This window comes from Scyliorhinus torazame, chromosome 27 (assembly GCF_047496885.1).
Source record: "Scyliorhinus torazame isolate Kashiwa2021f chromosome 27, sScyTor2.1, whole genome shotgun sequence".
In the NCBI taxonomy this organism is placed as follows: Eukaryota; Metazoa; Chordata; class Chondrichthyes; order Carcharhiniformes; family Scyliorhinidae; genus Scyliorhinus; species Scyliorhinus torazame.
In genome coordinates this window covers 12,501,394-12,522,173 of record NC_092733.1, presented here as the reverse complement: position 1 = coordinate 12,522,173, position 20,780 = coordinate 12,501,394, and the positions used below count along the sequence as shown (strand labels likewise).

The 20,780-nt window shown below is 49.6% G+C and overlaps 1 protein-coding gene across 1 annotated transcript in view; it reads left to right on the top strand.

Moving 5' to 3' along the window:
• Window positions 1-20,780, top strand: part of LOC140403206 (complement C3-like) — a 294,404-nt gene that overhangs the window by 226,962 nt on the left and 46,662 nt on the right. Inside the window, exons 29-31 of the mRNA XM_072490959.1 lie at window positions 785-966; window positions 8,225-8,383; window positions 13,326-13,385. Coding sequence (XP_072347060.1) covers window positions 785-966; window positions 8,225-8,383; window positions 13,326-13,385 — 401 coding nt within the window. The remainder of the gene's footprint in view (window positions 1-784; window positions 967-8,224; window positions 8,384-13,325; window positions 13,386-20,780) is intronic.

Sequence of the window (20,780 nt, the reverse complement as noted above, 5' to 3'; positions counted from 1 at the left end):
ACCTGGGACCCTGGTGCTGTGAAGTAACAGTGCTAACCACTGTGCTACCTTGCCACCACCGCTACCATTCCATAATGGAGACATGAGGACAAAATGGCGAGTCTCTTGAGAGCATCACCAGGATGTCAACAACCAGTAGCCTCAGTCTTGATGCTGTTGTAGGTCTAGGGAGCCTGAATTTGTGTGCAACATCCCTGCTGATGGGAGAAGCCTTCATTGGGAATTGTTAATGATAAGGAATATGACATTTTGGCAGTTGTGGGTCTAACGAGGATCAGCAACGTTAGATGCTGAGAATGAAGGCAGAATAATTATCCTTCGACGTTCATTGCTTTGGAATATGACTTAATAGAAATCTTGGAATGTGATGCTGGGGTATTTCAGTGAGGAAACTCAGATAGTTTTGTGATTAAATATATTGGCTAGAAGAGTGCAGAAAAAAATAATTTTAAACATGAAAATTCAACATTTGTTATCCAATAAATGTTTTATTCCTAATTTTTAAAAGCTCCAAAAGCAGGAGGAGCTTTGATTTTTCTGGTTCCATTACTTCTTACTCACAGAATAATTCATCAGGAGCATCATTACCGATTGAATTCCCATTGAATCTCCCTGACAATGCATTTTATAATTGGCAATGTGCCTCTCTGTCAGAACTGGATGAATTTGCTTCAAAGGATTTCCTTTTTGTTGGAGCTAGAGCACACAGGACCATACGCCAATTTATTTGAAAGGGGCAGCACACTTGCTATCAATGATCTTCATTTTAACTTATTATTTTCAGAGACCCTTTTAGGGGAATCGTACTGGGCAGAAGCTGGAAATGTCAACTCGTTGTACACAATTGAAGCCACAGGATATGCCCTTCTGGCTCTTGTGCAGTTTGAGAATTTTGACCAAGCTGGTAAAGCAGTTAAATGGCTGTCACAAAGAAGCGAATATGGAGGAGGCTACAGCTCCACACAGGTTGCATTGTTCTACTTTACATTTGTATTGAATTCATTTTTTTGAAAATAAGAGATCATTTTAGCCGAGATCTTTAAGATTGGAGGAGGTTTAAGTCTTTCCTTCTTATTGATGTCAAACAGGAATTCACCACTTCCCAAAGAGAAAGGCTTGTGCTGGTATACAAGTTGAGCTAGTCTCTCAAATTTCATAGAACAATACTTCGGAGGTTCATTAGTGAATATGTTAGTGCACACGACCTGATGGACATGAACAAATAGTTAATTGTGATTTAGTGCTTTATAACTTATGTCTATTAATGGAGTAGTGAATCAGAAGGCCTGGAGAATCTCTGAAAGGGATGAAGGGGCAGATTTTATGCTGTTGCGAAATAGTGGGTGGACTTCCCCGCACCATGAAGGTATGCTCTTGATCCTCATTGGCGTTCCCTCCTCAGGCTCACTTAATTGGTTTTGTCAAATTTCTTGAGGATCTCTTTGAAGAGAGCATGGTGACTGATTGATTTTGGCAAACTATGGAGGTCTGTAATTCACCACAGCCAGTGGCTTCTGAGCTGTCATAAAAGGATGCAAAATAATAGCTTGTGCAGTTCATTTACTCTTGACACACTCCATCCGCGGTCAGCAATGTTGGATGCCAAGGCCAGACATTCTTTTGTCCAGGAAAGCTGTGGTACAAATGGCAGAAACTGGAATGAATGACCTTTTTCCACCATTTGCAAAGCATTAGAAAATTCTTTCTCATATTTGAGTAGCTATAATTCTACACAACCAGCACATTGACGGGAAATTCGGGAAATGGTGTGGATCAAATGAGAGTCAGCAAAGCTTCCCCTTACAATCAGCTGATCAGCATGATCTCACTCTAATGTAATCCCAGCGGAATGTTAGACCAGGATCTTTCAAATGTACTTAAACCATTGTATTCAAATTCTATTCTAAAATGTAAAAGTAAATTACTGCGGATGCTGGGACCTGAACCAAAAGCAGAAAATACTGGGGTAATCTCGGCATCTGTGTAGAGAGAAGGGAGCTAACGTTTCGAGTCTGGGTGACTCTTTGTCACAGAGATTGCCCGGTATTTTCACTTTTATTTTTCTATCCCAAAAAAGATGGCATTTTTGATATGTCAGAGCTTCTGCAGTGATCTACTGACGAGCAACATGATTTAGAAATTCGTCACCTAAATATTTGTAAAATAAACTGAACCAATACTCAGTATTCAACAACGAAACAAAATATAAAACACTGATTATTTAAACAAGAAAATTTATTGGTTTTGTTCATCTCGAACGGTTTTGCACATAGAACATAGAACGTAGAACATAGAAAATACAGCACAGAACAGGCCCTTCGGCCCACGATGTTGTGCCGAACCTTTGTCCGAGATTAATCATAGATTATCATTGAATTTACAGTGCAGAAGGAGGCCATTCGGCCCCCTGAGTCTGCACCGGCTCTTGGAAAGAGCACCCGACCCAAACTCACACCTCCACCCAACGCCAAGGGCAATTTTGGACACTAAGGGCAATTTATCATGGCCAATCCACCTACCCTGCACATCTTTGGACTGTGGGAGGAAACCGGAGCACCCGGAGGAAACCCACGCAGACACGGGGAGGACGTGCAGACTCCGCACAGACAGTGACCCAAGCCGGAATCGAACCTGGGACCGTGGAGCTGTGAAGCAATTGTGCTATCCACAATGCTACCGTGCTGCCCTTAAGAACAAATAAATCTACACTGTATAATTTTACCGTAATCCATGTACCTGTCCAATAGCTGCTTGAAGGTCCCTAATGTTTCCGACTCAACTACTTCCACAGGCAGTGCATTCCATGCCCCCACTACTCTCTGGGTAAAGAACCTACCTCTGATATCCCTCCTATATCTTCCACCTTTCACCTTAAATTTATGTCCCCTTGTAATGGTTTGTTCCACCCGGGGAAAAAGTCTCTGACTGTCTACTCTATCTATTCCCCTGATCATCTTATAAACCTCTATCAAGTCGCCCCTCATCCTTCTCCGTTCTAATGAGAAAAGGCCTAGCACCCTCAACCTTTCCTCGTAAGACCTACTCTCCATTCCAGGTAACATCCTGGTAAATCTTCTTTGCACCTTTTCCAAAGCTTCCACATCCTTCCTAAAATGAGGTGACCAGAACTGTACACAGTACTCCAAATGTGGCCTTACCAAAGTTTTGTACAGCTGCATCATCACCTCACAGCTCTTAAATTCAATCCCTCTGTTAATGAACGCGAGCACACCATAGGCCTTCTTCACAGCTCTATCCACTTGAGTGGCAACTTTCAAAGCTGTATGAACATAGACCCCAAGATCTTTCTGCTCCTCCACATTGCCAAGAACTCTACCGTTAACCCTGTATTCCGCATTCATATTTGTCCTTCCAAAATGGACAACCTCACACTTTTCAGGGTTAAACTCCATCTGCCACTTCTCAGCCCAGCTCTGCATCCTATCTATGTCTCTTTGCAGCCAACAACAGCCCTCCTTACTATCCACAACTCTACCAATCTTTGTATCGTCTGCAAATTTACTGATCCACCCTTCAACTCCCTCATCCAAGTCATTAATGAAAATCACAAACAGCAGAGTACCCAGAACTGATCCCTGCGGTACGCCACTGGTAACTGGGATCCAGGCTGAATATTTGCCATCCACCACCACTCCCTGACTTCTATCGGTTAGCCAGTTCGTTATCCAACTGGCCAAATTTCCCACTATCCCATGCCTCCTTACTTTCTGCAGAAGCCTACCATGGGGAACCTTATCAAATGCCTTACTAAAATCCATGTACACTACATCCACTGCTTTACCTTCATCCACATGCTTGGTCACCTCCTCAAAGAATTCAATAAAATTTGTAAGGCAAGACCTACCCCTCACAAATCCGTGCTGACTATCCCTAATCAAGCAGTGTCTTTCCAGATGTTCAGAAATCCTATCCTTCAGTACCCTTTCCATTACTTTGCCTACCACCGAAGTAAGACTAACTGGCCTGTAATTCCCAGGGTTATCCCCAGTCCCTTTTTTGAACAGGGGCACGACATTCGCCACTCTCCAATCCCCTGGTACCACCCCTGTTGACAGTGAGGACGAAAAGATCATTGCCAACGGCTCTGCAATTTCATCTCTTGCTTCCCATAGAATCCTTGGATATATCCCGTCAGGCCCGGGGGACTTGTCTATCCTCAAGTTTTTCAAAATGCCCAACACATCTTCCTTCCTAACAAGTATTTCCTCTAGCTTACCAGTCTGTTTCACACTGTCCTCTCCAACAATATCGCCCCTCTCATTTGTAAATACAGAGGAAAAGTACTCGTTCAAGACCTCTCCTATCTCTTCAGACTCAATACACAATCTCCCGCTACTGTCCTTGATCGGACCTACCCTCGCTCTAGTCATTCTCATATTTCTCACATATGTGTAAAAGGCCTTGGGGTTTTCATTGATCCTACCCGCCAAAGATTGTTCATGCCCTCTCTTAGCTCTCCTAATCCCTTTCTTCAGTTCCCTCCTGGCTATCTTGTATCCCTCCAATGCCCTGTCTGAGCCTTGTTTCCTCAGCCTTACATAAGTCTCCTTTTTCCTCTTAACAAGACATTCAACCTCTCTTGTCAACCATGGTTCCCTCACTCGACCATCTCTTCCCTGCCTGACAGGGACATACATATCAAGGACACGTAGTACCTGTTCCTTGAACAAGTTCCACATTTCACTTGTGTCCTTCCCTGACAGCCTATGTTCCCAACTTATGCACTTCAATTCTTGTCTGACAACATCGTATTTACCCTTCCCCCAATTGTAAACCTTGCCCTGTTGCACGCACCTATCCCTCTCCATTACTAAAGTGAAAGTCACAGAATTGTGGTCACTATCTCCAAAATGCTCCCCCACGAACAAATCTATCACTTGCCCTGGTTCATTACCAAGTACTAAATCCAATATTGCCCCTCCTCTGGTCGGACAATCTACACACTGTGTTAGAAGAGCTTCCTGGACACACTGCACAAACACCACCCCATCCAAACTATTTGATCTAAAGAGTTTCCACTCAATATTTGGGAAGTTAAAGTGACCCATGACTACTACCCTGTGACTTCTGCACCGTTCCAAAATCTGTTTACCAATCTGTTCCTCCACATCTCTGCTACTATTGGGGGGCCTATAGAAAACTCCTAACAAGGTGACTGCTCCTTCCCTATTTCTGACTTCAACCCATACTACCTCATTAGGGTGATATTCCTCGAACTGCCTTTCTGCAGCTGTTATACTATCTCTAATTAACAATGCCACCCCTTCACCTCTTTTACCACCCTCCCTAATCTTATTGAAACACCTATAACCAGGGACCTCCAACAACCATTTCTGCCCCTCTTCTATCCAAGTTTCCGTGATGGCCACCACATCGTAGTCCCAAGTACCGATCCATGCCTTAAGTTCACCCACCTTATTCCTGATGCTTCTTGCGTTGAAGTATACACACTTCAACCCATCTCCGTGCCTGCAAGTACTCTCCTTTGTCAGTGTTCCCTTCCCCACTGCCTCATTACACGCGTTGGCGTCCTGAATATCGGCTACCTTAGTTGCTGGACTGCAAATCCGGTTCCCATTCCCCTGCCAAATTAGTTTAAACCCTCCCGAGGAGTACTAGAAAACCTCCCTCCCAGGATATTGGTGCCCCTTTGGTTCAGATGCAACCTGTCCTGCTTGTACAGGTCCCACCTTCCCCAGAATGCGCTCCAATTATCCAAATACCTGAAGCCCTCCCTCCTACACCATTCCTGCAGCCACGTGTTCAACTGCACTCTCTCCCTATTCCTAGCCTCGCAATCACGTGGCACCGGCAACAAACCAGAGATGACAACTCTGTCTGTCCTGGCTTTTAACTTCCAGCCTAACTCCCTAAACTTGTTTATTACCTCCACACCCCTTTTCCTACCTATGTCGTTGGTACCAATGTGCACCACGACTTCTGGCTGCACCCCCTCCCCCTTAAGGATCCTGACGACACGATCCGAGACATCCCTGGCCCTGGCACCCGGGAGGCAACATACCTTCCGGGAGTCTCGTTCGCGACCACAGAATCTCCTATCTATTCCCCTAACCATTGAATCTCCTACAACTATTGCTTTTCGATTCTCCCCCCTTCCCTTCTGAGCCCCAGAGCCAGACTCAGTGCCAGAGACCTGGCCGCTAAGGCCTTCCCCCGGTAGGTCATCCCCCCCAACAGCATCCAAAATGGTATACTTGTTTTGAAGGGGAACGGCCACGAGGGATCCCTGCACTGTCTGCCTGTTTGTTTTTTCCCCCCTGACTGTAACCCAGCTATTCTTGTCCTGTACCTTGGGTGTGGTTACCTCCCTGTAACTCTTCTCAATCACCCCCTCTGCCTCCCGGATGATCCGAAGTTCATCCATCTTCAGCTCCAGTTCTCTAACACGGTCTTTGAGGAGCTGAAGTTGGATGCACTCCCCGCAGGTATAGTCAGCGGGGACACCGGTGGTATCCCTCACCACCCACATCCTACAGGAGGAGCATGCAACTGGCCTAGCCTCCATCCCCTCTTACCTGACAATATAGCTGCCCTGTGGACTAACTAGATCTCCGCCCTCCGACTCTGCTCCCAGTCAGCTACACTTTCTGTAAACTCCTGGCTCTCTTCTCACTCTTTGCGGAAATGTCGGAAACAAAATGAAAGGAGCACCTTACTCCCTCCTCACCTAACTCTCTCAGTCACCAAACTCTTACGATAGCACTCAAATGCACCAAATTCAGCACTCCCTCAGTCACCAAACTCTTACTATAGCACTCAAAATGCACCAAATTCAGCACTCAGTGCAAACCTTATGCACTGAGTGCACATCTTATGAAAACTGGTTGGAATAGCTTATAAGTGTCCTTCCAACCAAATTGATGATGGGCGGTATTCCCCGTTCCAGAGACTAATTTCTCTCGCCCATGGAGAGTCAGGACTGTGTCCTGCTGGTGCTAGGAGTGTCGGCGAGGTAGAATTCTCAAACCTTTAGTGTGTAAAATAATGCACAGCGGAGAACATGCCAGTTTCCCAGCACTTACTGGTATCAGGCCACCAGCGTCCAGAGACAGGCCCCCTCCTTCCCACAATGCAAATGTTGATCTCTTCTGCTGACAAGGGGAGAACCTCCACCCCTCATCAAGGAGGAACATCCTCATCCTCCTTCTCCACCCCCTCTGCCACACACATCATGCATGTGTGAGTGTAACCTGCCCCCCTCACTGTTTTCTGCAGTTAGAAAAGAGCAGTTACAATAGCAGAAGTGAAAGCACTTAGCTGCTTTGAAGTGGCCAGCAGCTGTCAATCAGAACTAGAATGTTTATAACCATTGCAGTTAGAGTCAATGAAGAGTACTTTAGATGCATTCAAGCGTAAATGGAAAGATAAATATACAAACCTCATGACAGCTGTGTTTGAACCATTAATCTGTCAATGAAAGGGTAGTTACAGATGCTGCACTGTGAATTGAATAAATACTGGCATATCATAGGATCTCAGGGTATTTCAAGCCTTTCAAGTGTTGTGGCAGTTACTGCATGCACTAATATGCAGATTTGCAAAAAAACGAACCCGCCTATTTAATCGGCCATGCTGCGCCATGGCGAGATACTTTTCCGTCGCATCATGGACGGAGGATCGTGCCCTAAATTCCATTTGTGTTTAAATTAACTGTTCAGGAATTTAAAGCTCAGTATCCTTTTCCCCTGTATGCCAGGATCTGACACCAGAATGTCATTGCTGTCTTCATAGAATCTCTACAGTGCAGAAAAACGTCATTTGGCCCATTGAGTCTGCACTGACCCTTCGAATGAGAACCCCACCCAGGCCCACATCCCACCTCCGCAACTCCACCTAACCGTTGGACACTAAGGGGCAATTTATCATGGCCAATCCACCTAACCTGCACATCTTTGGACTGTGGGAAGAAACCGAAGCAGCCGGAGGAAACCCACTCAGGCATAGAGAGAACATGCAAACTCCACACTGAAGGAGGGTAGAATCAAATCCAAGTCCCTGGCACTGTGAGGCAGCAGCGCTAAGCGCTGTGCCACAGTGCCGCCGCTAGAATCTACAATTTTTCTACCATTTTGTGATTATTCTCCAAGAACAAAACAAGAAATTAGTCATTTATTCTTATTTCTGGAGCAAGCAAGCAAGTCTGAATTATGTTTAACCATGATTCTTTTTTCCACTCCCCCAGGCGACCATGGTTGCTTTGCAAGGTCTAGCTAATTACCAGGCTGGTGCTCCTCCAATTGAAGAAATTGACTTGGATGTTGTTGTAACCATTCCTGGCAGACGAAAACCTATTAAATGGAGTTTTGACTTGTCAAATAGATACGTAGCAAAATCAACAAGGGTTAGTTATGACTTAAGTTTTAAAATTAACTTTTCAACTTTTCTTTTTGATATCTCCAAACTATGTTCACTTCCTGGTTCTTCTTCCTATTATTTTTGACCAGAAATAGTGTCATTCTCCAAATGATGGATGGGATTCTCCAATCCTGGGGCTAAGTGTTGACGCCGTCGTAAACGGTGAGGCGCTTTATGATGGCATCACCTGGCCCCTAGGATCAGCGCTCCTGCACCTCACAGGGGGCCAGCACGGCACTGGAGCGCCTCACGCAGCTCCAGCTACCGATACGGGCACCAGCACGGCCGGCGCGAGTTCACGCATGCACGTGGGTTGCCTTCTCCGCACCGGCCCAGTGGCCACTGTAGGGCTCCGCCATGTTGTCTCTGGGCCGGCGCGGAGGGACATAGACCCCCCCCCCCCGGAGTCGGATCCCACCTCTCCCACATCAGGACACAGCATGACGCTGAGGTCCCGCCGGGTAGGACCACATGTGGACGGTGCCGGCGGGCATTCGGCCCGTCGAGCGTGGAGAATCGCAGGGGTCATCACAGCATCGTCAGACTTGCGTCGGAGCGGCGTCGCGCGATTCGTGTCCCCCCCCCCCACCCCGGTGATTCACCAACCCGCCCGATCTGCATCATCTGTGGCTGTTTCTCAATACAATTTTCCTGTGTTACCAATCGAAGTGAATTAACTTTGCATTACATAGAGCAGAACCTTCAGTACAGAAATGGGTCTTGCAAAAGAGCTGCCCGTGTGTATTCTTGTTTCCTGGGGGTCTTTACCCAGTTCACTTCATCAACTTATATTAGATTCATATTTTTAACAGCTATGATGCTTAAATCCTATTGTTCTCCATAATCTTAATAATTTCAGTGTTGGCTGTTTCAGAGAGTAATTGTTTTATTGTGTAACCTTGAGGAATTTCAGTGGCATTTGAGAGAATTCCAAATTTTAGCCACACCACAGTCTGGTGACATACCACGAGCGGGATTTCCGGTCTCCGACACCTAAAGCGTGTTTGGTGATTGGCCGGAGAATTTGGTGCCGCTTTTGCGATGCTCCGCCCCCTCCAAAACAGCGTACTCTAGGAGCACGCCGCCTGCACGGCCTCAGGACGTTACCGAGGTCCTCACCCCGAGGTCCTCACTCCAACGGCATGGGTCACTCATGCTATTTTTTTCCGGGAACACGGCATGGCGGCTGCGGACTGAGTCCAGCGCCGCCACAGTTGGGGGAGAGCCGATCCACGGGCAACGGGATCCTTTAGCATGGGCTGGCGGCACTGGTGGGGGGTGAACCAAGGATGGCGAGCCTGGCCAAAGGGGGCCACTGTTTGGCAGGCTGGATCCCCGCGCGGCCGTGCCTTGTTGCAGGGCGCGGCCGCTTCAGGCCATCGCCATGCGTACGTGCGGCGATGGAGTCGGCAATTCTCCGGCCGTATTGGCAGCTAGAGCCGGGTGCTTTACGCTGCGTGCCTGTTAGCCCCCCCATCAGACGGAGGATTGGTGGCCGTTTTGCGCCGATTTTACGGTCGGAAAACGCCACCGTTCCCACGCCGCCGTCAGGACATAGTCTCCAAATCGGAGAATCCAACCCCAGATTTCACTCTATGGCAAGGAGATTCTTCACAGAGCCTCTCTCATACATCTCCAGGGAGCAGACATGGCAGTATTTGAACTCAACTCTCTAGATTGTTAATTCATGCCTCTGGATTCCTAGTAGAACAAAGCTACCAGAGCAAAATACAAGATGCTGAAAATCAGAAATACAAACCAGACGTGCTGGAAATGCTCAATATATTTGGCAACATCTGTGGACAAAGAAAGTCTGTCTTTTCCTCTGTTTAGGGCATTATAAAAATAATGGGCGGGACTCTCTACGCTTTACGAGGCCCCCCCCCGGCGATTCTCCGCCTGGGATGGGCCGAGGGGCTACCCAAAAAAGCCGGAGTCCCGCCGCCGCCGTTCACATCTATCCGGCGGGACCTCGGTGTCCATCCTGTCGGGGGCGGCCTGGTGGGGGGGGGACGAGGGGTCCAACCCCAGGGGGGGGCCCCATCGTGGCCTGGCCCGGGATTGGGACCTAACGATCGGCGGGCCGGCCTCTCCTGGTGGGGGCCTCTATTACTCCGCGCCGGCCTGTCAGGGCCGGGCTGGAGCTGAGAAATGGAAGATAATGGGAGCGATTCTCCAGAAAGATTTCTCAGTGTGGTAGCGAGTGGAAACTGCCGCGGGCTTCCCGGTAGGCCGGCAGCGCTATTCAATGTTAATTGGTCCACTTAACGATGGTTCTTCGCCGCAAATAAAGGCTCACCAACTTATTTGCCAGGACCGTGTTTTCCAGTCCGCCCCCCCCTTGCGAACAAGGTCAAGCAGCACTTAAACAGCCCTTGCTCAGCCAGCCCCGCCCATCCTGCAGCCAAGGCACCAAGAAGTCTGGCCCCAAGATTCGGGAATGTAGAGCTGGGGAGGCTCCTCGATGCGGTTGAGGCCAGGGGGGATGTCCTAATCCCCCGAGGGTCCCGGAGAATGAGCTACAGGGCAGACAGTGCCTAGGACAAGGTAGCGGCTGCCGTGAGCTTGGGGAGTGTGACCAGGAAGACGCCTCCAGTGTTGGAAGAAGGTCAATAACCCACACCGGGCAGCACAGGTGAGTTGACACCACCGCCCCTCCCCGAGACCTTTCCCCCCCATGTGAGCATCCACTCCCCCACCTCTCCATGCGGCCCCCAACACCACCTTCACCTGCCCTCCCACTTCAAACCACCCCCTCCACCCCTACCTTCACCCCCCACCACCCCCACCACTGTGAACCACTTGTGTGGCTAACGCAGGAGAAGCTTTCCCACAATCGCCGGGACAGGGGTCAGATTTGCAGAGAAGTGCCGGATATATGACTCATCACCACTTTCAAGGAATGGCCCTGGAGGTGACGAAGGTGGCCGCGAACAGAGTGGTCACTATTGCGGAGGGCGGTGCACGGCACAGAGGTGAGGCTGCACCCGGAGGACCTGTCACACGTGAGTTATTGGCATGCTGACTGACCCATTCCTCCCTCTGACCACAAGTCCATTCTCCCGCAGGTCCTTCCATGAAACCGCCTCGGAGGATTCCGAGGATATCACGTTCGATGCATCACAGCTGTCATCCCCACCCTCCACCAGCGCAGATATACACAACTGGGTGGGAAATGTTGGTGAAAAGGCTTCTGGGGCACAGTCTGGTGAGCATCCCACAGTTGTTAACTTACATCAGGTGGAGGCAGGAAGCCCAGATGAGACACAATTTGAGGGCTGCTAGATCCCAGGTCCCAACTGGGTCCCAACCAGATGCTGAGCTTATGGAAAAGGGGTACCTGGAGCTGATGGAGACCTTAGGAGCATCTCGGACATTCAGACAGAGATGTCAGCAACACTCCAGCAGGTCCATAGCAAATTGGAGGAGTCCCATAGTCTACTGGTGCAGGAGAGGTCGCTGGCAATGTGTGGCACCGAGGCCAACACTGCGAGGGTGGCGACCGCAGTGGGGAGCCTGTTGCACAACGTCAGTGGAGGTGTTCAAGCGTGGCACAGTCGGTGATGGCCATGGCTGAGGGCCTTGGCAGAATGTCTGACTCACTGGGGGATGTGACCCAGGACCAGACTGACCTTGATGAGGTTCTGCGGGACATGTCCCGCTCTCAGATGGGAATGGCCGAGGCACTGCAAAGCATGGCCCAATCACTGAGGAGCATCGTCAAGGGCGTCAACATCATTGTGCTGATGTTGGGGAGCCGCCAGGGCTGGCAGAGTGGGGCAGCAACATCAGGAGAGCATGACATCTGTGACTCATTAAAAACCCTTGAGCACAACCAGTATGACGCCTGTCACTTTCTTCCGCAATGCGGCCAGACCTCCGAACCCTTGGCCCATCTCTCCAGGCATCTCCCCCTTCCTGGGAATACCACGTGTAGGTAATGGGTGTGAGCAAGCACTCAGCAGATCGGCAGGGTCAGACTAGGGCTCAGATCTCTGTGGGATATCATCAACCCCTGCCCTGGATAGTGGGATGGTGGGGGGCACACAGTCCCACAGTTCCATCACCCTGAAGTGATGTTACACAGACCTTGCAAGCGTGGGAAATGGGGGTGGGGTTGTGGTGTTGCCTCCTGCAGTGTTCAGGCAGTGTCCAGGCATCACGGTCTGATTGGGATGCTAGGCAATGATTCCCACATGTTACATAGCGCGCCCACCCACGGGAATCCACTTGGGTTGTGAAGAGCTCACTTAACCACGATTGCCAATTCCAAATGTTGTCCCTGGAACGGGTACACATGATCCAGCGGTTGGCATGGTGGTGCTGAATGGGGTACACCCAGCGCCTCCCCACCCTTGCATGGCAGCCCACACCTATGGAGGCCCCACCCTCCCGAGGGTCCCCAAGCCCCCGCCGAGCTCTGGAGCGGCAAGCCCAGCACCCCCTGGCTATTTGCCTGTGAGAAAAGATGGCTACTCACATCCTCGGCTCCCTGGATGAATCACATGCGTTCACCTTATTGGGTGGAGCCATGCAACACTTAAGAAGCTGAACGCAGAAGGCAAAGCAGTTTGGTTGTTTGTCACCCTGACTTTAGACTGGATATCAATCCCCTCATACACTAGTGAGATAGTGTGCATTATGCATAAGATGTGTTGCAGCAATTAACTGAAGTAAACAGCCACCGGTGAGATGAATGAGAGTAACAGGAACCATTGTCACTCTCAATCCTGAGGACAACAAATGAAAATCATCGGACAGCTATTCTATTTTTTATTTTTCTAATTTGGTGGACTATAACAAAACAATGCCATTCTCACATCGTGAATCCAAGCTGTTAAGCTCTTTAACGTGCAGTCTTTTTCTGGGTTTTTGTTTAATTAGCAAGATGTAAGGTAAATGGCTAATCAACATTTTCCATGCTTCAGATGAGCGGCCTTGATAATGTGGTGATAACTGCGACTGGGAAAGGACAAGGAACAATGAAGGTGAGTGTTGGCTTCAAGTACTTATTGTTTTGGAGTACAAGAATTTAGTCTTTCATCCCTTGAATCGTTGCAGATGATGTATTAAATTGTGTCATTGTAACACCGTTAACCACCCAGGGTAAAATGTCCCAGCAGAACTACATTTGATACAGATGAAAGCCAATTGGCCAACTGATCCATACCAATTTTTATGCCCCACACAGTCTCTCCCAACTCTAATCAGGATATTCTTTCTCCCGCTTGTGGTTCTGGTGATATGTATTAAGGGTAATACGGTACACCATGAATGCCGAGGAGCCATTGGAGGACAGATGCTGGATCCCGATTGGATCCGCCGCCTACTGGGCTCCACCCAGATAGGCGGGGTATAAGAACCTGGGTTAATCCCCGCAGCTGCATTCTGTGACTGAGCTGCTGGGGAACGAGTCTGAACACGTCTGCTCAATAAAGCCTCGATTGAAGTTCTTTACGTCTCGCCTCGTGTGTGATCGATGGTGCTACAATTTATTGAGCAGACTTAAAAAGGAATATGGAGCTCCGGATCGCCCCGGAGTGCCTGCGAATCGGCCCCCGAGCAGCTAACGCAACATCGGCGTTTAAGCACTGGCGGGCGTGCTTTGAGGGATACCCCCGGCAGACCAACAGAAGACCAGAAGATGCAGGTCCTGCATTCCAGGGTGAGTCCCGAAATCTACTCACTCATCGAGGACGCGGAAGAATTCCCAGCGGCGCTCAACTTGCTGAAGGAGATCTACATTAAGCCCGTCAACCAGGTCTACGCACACTACCAGCTCGCAACGAGATGACAAATCCCCGGGGAATCGCTAGACGATTTTTTCAATGCTCTAACGATCCTGGGACGAAACTGCAACTGCCCAGCGGTTACGGCGAACAAACATACAGACCTCCTGATCAGAGACGCTTACGTAGCAGGTTTGGCATCGTCGCAAATTCGCCAGAGACTTTTAGAGAAAGACTCTCTCGGACTCACAGAGGCACGGGCCCTTGCAGCCTCCCTCGACGTGGCCTCCCAAAATGCCCGCGCCTATGCCCCCGACCGCGCTGCAGCCCCTTGGGCTCCGTGGACCCCTGCCGTGACCGACCCCCCGGCAACCCCCACCCCTCCACAAGCGTGCGCAGCCAGAATCCCAGACCACCCGGGGGGGCCCCGCTGCTATTTATGCGGGCAGCCAAAACACCCCCGCCAGCGCTACCCAGCCCGCTCGGCCACCTGCAAAAGCTGCGGTAAAAAGGGGCACTATGCAGCGGTGTGCCAGTCCTGTGGGGTCACCACTATCTTTGGGGAACAAATGGGACCATGGGCTCAATCCCCCCAGCGACCCACGGGCGGCCAATGGGCGCCGCCATTTTGGACCCCGGACACCACGAGGGCGGGACGGGCGCCGCCATCTTCCTACCCACGGGCCGCGTGCGATCCATGGGAGCGGCCATTTTGTCCACCCCCGGCCGCGTGCGATCCATGGACGCCGCCATCTTGGCTGACAGGCAAGGACCCCAGCTTGGGCGGCTCCACACTGCCTGAAGACAACGATCGGATACACCAACCACGTTTGGCATCGGTGACCCTCGACCAGTCACGGCCCCGGACGCTCCAGACGACAACGACAAAGGTGCTGGTGAACGGGCACGAGACGCGTGTCTGATCGACTCGGGGAGCACGGAGAGTTTTATTCACCCGGACACGGTAAGATGCTGTTCCCTTGTAATGTGGCCAAGCACTCAAAAAACTTTCCTGGCGGCGGGGTCCCACTCCGTTGAAATCAAAGGGTTCTGCATCGCAAACCTAACGGTGCAGGGGAGAGAGTTCAAAAATGACCAGCTGTATGTCCTTCCCCACCTCTGCGCTCCCACCCTCCTGGGGTTGGACTTCCAATGCAACCTCCAGAGCTTAACATTTAAATTTGGCGGCCCTATACCCCCACTCACTATCTGCGGCCTCGCGACACTCAAGGTCGAACCGCCCTCCTTGTTTGAGAACCTCACCCCGGATTACAAACCCGTCGCCACTAGGGGCAGATGGTACAGCACCCAGGACCGGACGTTTATCAGGTCCGAAGTCCAGCGGCTGCTGAAGGAAGGCATCATCCAGGCCAGCAATAGTCCCTGGAGAGCCCAGGTGGTAGTAGTGAAGACAGGGGAGAAGCAAAGGATGGTCGTAGACTACAGTCAGACCATCAATAGGTACACGCAGCTAGATGCGTACCCTCTTCCCCGCATGTCCAACATGGTCAATCGGATTGCACAGTACAAGGTCTTCTCCACCGTGGACCTTAAGTCCGCCGACCACCAGCTCCCCATTCGCCCTGGTGACCGGAAGTAGACTGCCTTCGAAGCAGACGGGCGGCTATACCACTTCTTAAAGGTTCCATTCGGCGTCACGAACGGAATCTCGATCTTCCAACGGGAGATGGACCGAATGGTCGACAAGCACGGTTTACGGGCCACGTTCTCGTACCTCGACAACGTCACCATCTGCGGCCACGACCAGCAGGACCACGACGCCAACCTCCAAAAATTCCTCCAGACCGCTAACGCCCTCAACCTCACCTACAACGAGGGAAAATGCGTGTTTAGCACCAACCGTCTAGCCACCCTTGGCTACGTCGTGCGTAATGGAGTGATAGGCCCCGACCCCGAACGCATGCGCCCCCTCATGGAGTTCCCTCTCCCCCACTGTACCAAAGCCCTGAAACGCTGCCTGGGCTTCTTTTCCTATTACGCCCAGTGGGTCCCCCAGTACGCAGACAAGGCCCGCCCACTAATCCAGTCCACTACTTTTCCCCTGTCGACAGAGGCCCGCCAGGCCTTCAGCCGCATCAAAGCGGATATCGCAAAGGCCACGATGCACGCCATCGACGAGTCCCTCCCCTTCCAAGTCGAGAGCGACGCGTCCGACGTAGCTCTGGCGGACACGCTCAACCAAACGGGCAGACCCGTGGCCTTTTTCTCCAGGACCCTACACGCTTCAGAAATTCGCCACTCCTCAGTAGAAAAGGAGGCCCAAGCCAAAGTGGAAGCTGTGCGACATTGGAAGCATTACCTGGCAGGTAGGAGATTCACTCTCCTCACTGACCAACGGTCGGTAGCCTTCATGTTCGATAGTGCACAGCGGGGCAAGATAAAAAACGACAAGATCCTGCGGTGGAGGATCGAACTCTCCACCTACAATTATGAGATCTTGTACCGTCCGGGAAAGCTGAACGAGCCGTCCGATGCCCTATCTCATGGCACATGTGCCAACGCACAAGTGGACCGTCTCCCAGCCCTCCACGAGGACCTCTGCCACCTGGGGGTCACTCGTTTCTACCACTTCATAAAGGCCCGCAACCTCCCGTACTCCGTCGAGGACGTCCGAAGTCACCAGGAACTGCCAAATCTGCGCAGAATGCAAACCGCATTTTTTCAGGCCAGATAGAGCGCACCTGATAAAGGCTTCCCGTCCCTTTGAATGCCTCAGTTTGGACTTCAAAGGCCCCCTCCCCTCCACCGATCGCAACACGTACCTTCTTAACGTCGTTGACGAATACTCCCACTTCCCCTTCGCCATTCCCTGCCCCGACATGACCGCGGCCACGGTCATTAAAGCCCTCGGCACCATCTTTACCCTGTTCGGTTTCCCCGCCTACATCCATAGCGAGAGGGGGTCCTCCTTCATGAGTGACGAGCTGCGTCAATTCCTGCTCAGTAAGGGCATAGCCTCGAGCAGGACGACCAGCTACAACCCCCGGGGGAACGGGCAGGGAGAGAGGGAGAACGGAACGGTCTGGAAGACCGTCCTACTGGCCCTACGGCCTAGGAGTCTCCCAACGTCCCGCTGGCAGGAAGTCCTCCCGGGTGCCCTTCATTCTATCCGGTCCCTGCTGTGCACCACCACGAACCAAACGCCTCACGAGCGCCTCCTTGTCTTCCCTAGGAAGTCCGCTTCTGGAACGTCACTTCCGACCTGGCTGGCAGCCCCGGGACCCATCCTGCTCCGGAAACGTGTGCGGGCGCACAAATCAGACCCACTGGTGGAGAAGGTACACCTACTCCACGCAAACCCGCAGTACGCCTACGTGGCGTACCCAGACGGCCGACAGGACGCGGTCTCTCTGCGGGACCTGGCGCCCGCCGGAGCTCCCCACCCCCCCAACAAAAATCACCTCCCCCTCACTCCCGCCGGTGCACCCCACAGCCACCCCCTTCCCGGGGGGAATCAGTTCTCCTCCCAGGCCCATCCAGGGGTGAGGAAACAGAGGGGGACAGCGCGATGCTCCCAGAGTCGACCGGACCCGAGCCAGCACCACCACCACCCGGGCTGAGACGATCGGAAAGGGCGACAAGAGCACCATCTCGACTCATCGAATCGACTTAAGATGTATATAATTCAGTGGCCCAGTAAAGCGGCATTGTTGTAAATAGTTCACGCTGCAAATGGGGTAAAATGTGAATAATTTGGGGGCCCAGTAAAAGCGGCATGATTGTATATAGTTCAATGGTTAAGGCACCGACCCTGTAAACCCCTACCACCATACCACCCACCACCCCGCCGGGTTCTTTTTTAACAAGGGGAGAATGTGGTGGTATGTATTAAGGGTAATACGGTACACCATGAATGCCCAGGAGCCATTGGAGGACAGATGCTGGATCCCGATTGGATCCGCCGCCTACTGGGCTCCACCCAGATAGGCGGGGTATAAGAACCTGGGTTAATCCCCGCAGCTGCATTCTGTGACTGAGCTGCTGGGGAACGAGTCTGAACAAGTCTGCTCAATAAAGCCTCGATTGAAGTTCTTTACGTCTCGCCTCGTGTGTGATCGATGGTGCTACAGTGGTTATCCAGCTTCCCATTATTATTCCTTGTGGTGGTGAATTCTGCAATCTAACCACCCTCTGAGAAAACAACTTTAATCTGAATTCCTATTTAGGTTTATCAATGTCTATTAGATTCAGGGCCCCTATGTTTTGTCCCTTCCACAGTGGAAATGTCTTCGCCACATCTATTCTGTCAGACCGTTGCAGAATTTTAAACAGTTCTGTCAGATCACTCCTCGGCATTCTCTTTTCCAGAGTAAAGGGCCTCACCTTTTCATTTTTTCTTGATAGTATAGTCTCTTGGTTCCAGTGTCATTTTTGTGAATCTGTGCTGTAAATGATGCATAATATTGTGTAACTCATTTAATTATTTTAAAGATTTTTATCAAGTCGTAAGGGAGAATTCAGAATGTCCAATTCACCTAACAGCACATCTTTCGGGACTTGCGAGAGGAAACCAGAGCACCCGGAGGAACCCCACGCAGACACGGGGAGAACGTGCAGACTCCGCACAGACAGTGGCCCAAGCCGGGAATCGAACCTGGGACTCTGGTGTTGTGAAGCCACAGTGCTAACCACTGTGCTACCGTGCTGCCCTTTAACTAAAATGAAGACATAATCAGACAGCATAGAATCTGTGCATGATGGTATTATCGTGACTCACGTCATGTGTTTCCTTTTCTTCTGGTTTCCAGATTTTAACTCCAAAAATAATGTTTCATTTACATCTACAGTCCAAGAGTCCTTTTTGTTACTTGTAAGCATAGTTCAATTTTCAAGCCCACTTTCCAAATTCACATGTGGTAAATTCACATCTCGATGTAACACAAAGAGCAAAGCAAAATTACAGCACAGGAACAGGCCCTTCGGCCCTCCCAGCCTGCGCCGATCCAGATCCTTTATCTAAACCTGTCTTCTATTTTCACAAACAAAAAGTAATTTTTGTACATTGTCATATCATTTCTTCCCTCGTCAAAATCTCTTTTTGGTGTTTTAAGAATGTTAATATGCATCTTATATTCACTCAAAATGGTTTCCTTTTCTTCCTTCGTTTTTTAAACTTTTTATGATCTTGCCGTTTCCCCCAGTCCCATTTCAAACAAATTCTTGTAAATTCTGTTTGATCCATGTCAATCACTTCTTCTGGAGTTTCATAATTAGTTCCAACCCTTCAATTTGTACAAATATGAACTATCCAGTTCTCAGCAGATTTTGAATGGTCTTTGGCAAAATGTTTGTCGTGTTATTCACCCTGGGGTAACAGAGACTGCAACTGGATGCAGTTGTACTTGAAAGTAGATTCCAAACTGTGATGTTAGTTCAATATGCTTTATTGAACTTCTTAAGCAGTGCACACAGTTTGCTGTGGGTTTGACACGCTACTAATCTAAGCGTGCTTGCTGTAACTAACTAGACCTGACTAGCTCTGAGCCACGTGTAGAAGGTGCTAACTGATATATACACCCTGACTGTCACTACAGTTGTCACCAGTGGAAAGAGGCAGAGTGTTGATGCCTCGTGTGTTTTATAGTGGGAGACCACCCTCTAGTGTTCTGCCTGGTGATTGGTTGTGTTCTGTCCTGTGTGTTGATTGGCTGTACTGGGTGTCTGTCACTGCCTGTCTGTATCTCATTATGTGCATGAGTGCATATCGTGATACTGTTCAATTGGTTTTCTTACAATTACTACTTCTTGTGTAGTATTGCTGACCAGCAATTTTAAATCAGTGCCTCTGGTCATTGAACCAAAAAGATCATTTTCTAATTTCAGTCCTTCTTGTTGACAAGTCGTAATTTCCAGTTTTGCAGGCACTTAGTTGTTTTCTTATTGTCCACATTAACTTTGATACATCAGTAATATCACTTGGATCAGAGCTTTGATTGGTTGGATCACTCCTTGACAATGATTTTTTATTCACAGGAACAACTTTAGAATTGTGACGTTCCTTACCGCCATCGTCTCCTCCATTTTCTCCAGTTTGCTTCCAAGCTCAAGAATCCCATTGTCCTTTTCACAACAAAGTTCTAGTAGTTTGTTAGTTTGCTTTCTAATTCCGCGTTCAGCCAATTATTCTGATTTACCAGCAACTCCTTTTCCTGTTCATGGCATTTTTCACGATACTTCATAGAAATTTCCAATGCTTAAAGTTCATCAAGTTTTAACTGAAGATCAACCTCTGCTAAGTTTGCTTTTACAAGTTTATCATTTAGATATTTCAAGTCCTCAGTCAAGTGTTCCTCTTTCGCAACATTTTCTGGAATACAATTAATAGCATCAACTACAATCAGTGATTGATCTGCTTCTGTATCTCCCAAAACTTTAATTTGTTTAGCTATTAAGTTGGACAAATAAGGGAATACATCTCCCTTTGAAACAAAACATATAGAACCTCCAATAGCCTGACTTCCTTCACCAGTATGCAAATAATTATCTACACTACCTTGAGCCCAATCCCGATTTCTCATTGATCCTGAGGGAGCACATTTCACCTGTACCACTGCTACAGTTTTACAGCTATTTATTTTTATTGTGTAACTTTTTAGACTATCACAACTGGTCTCCATTTAGTTGTCAACAACT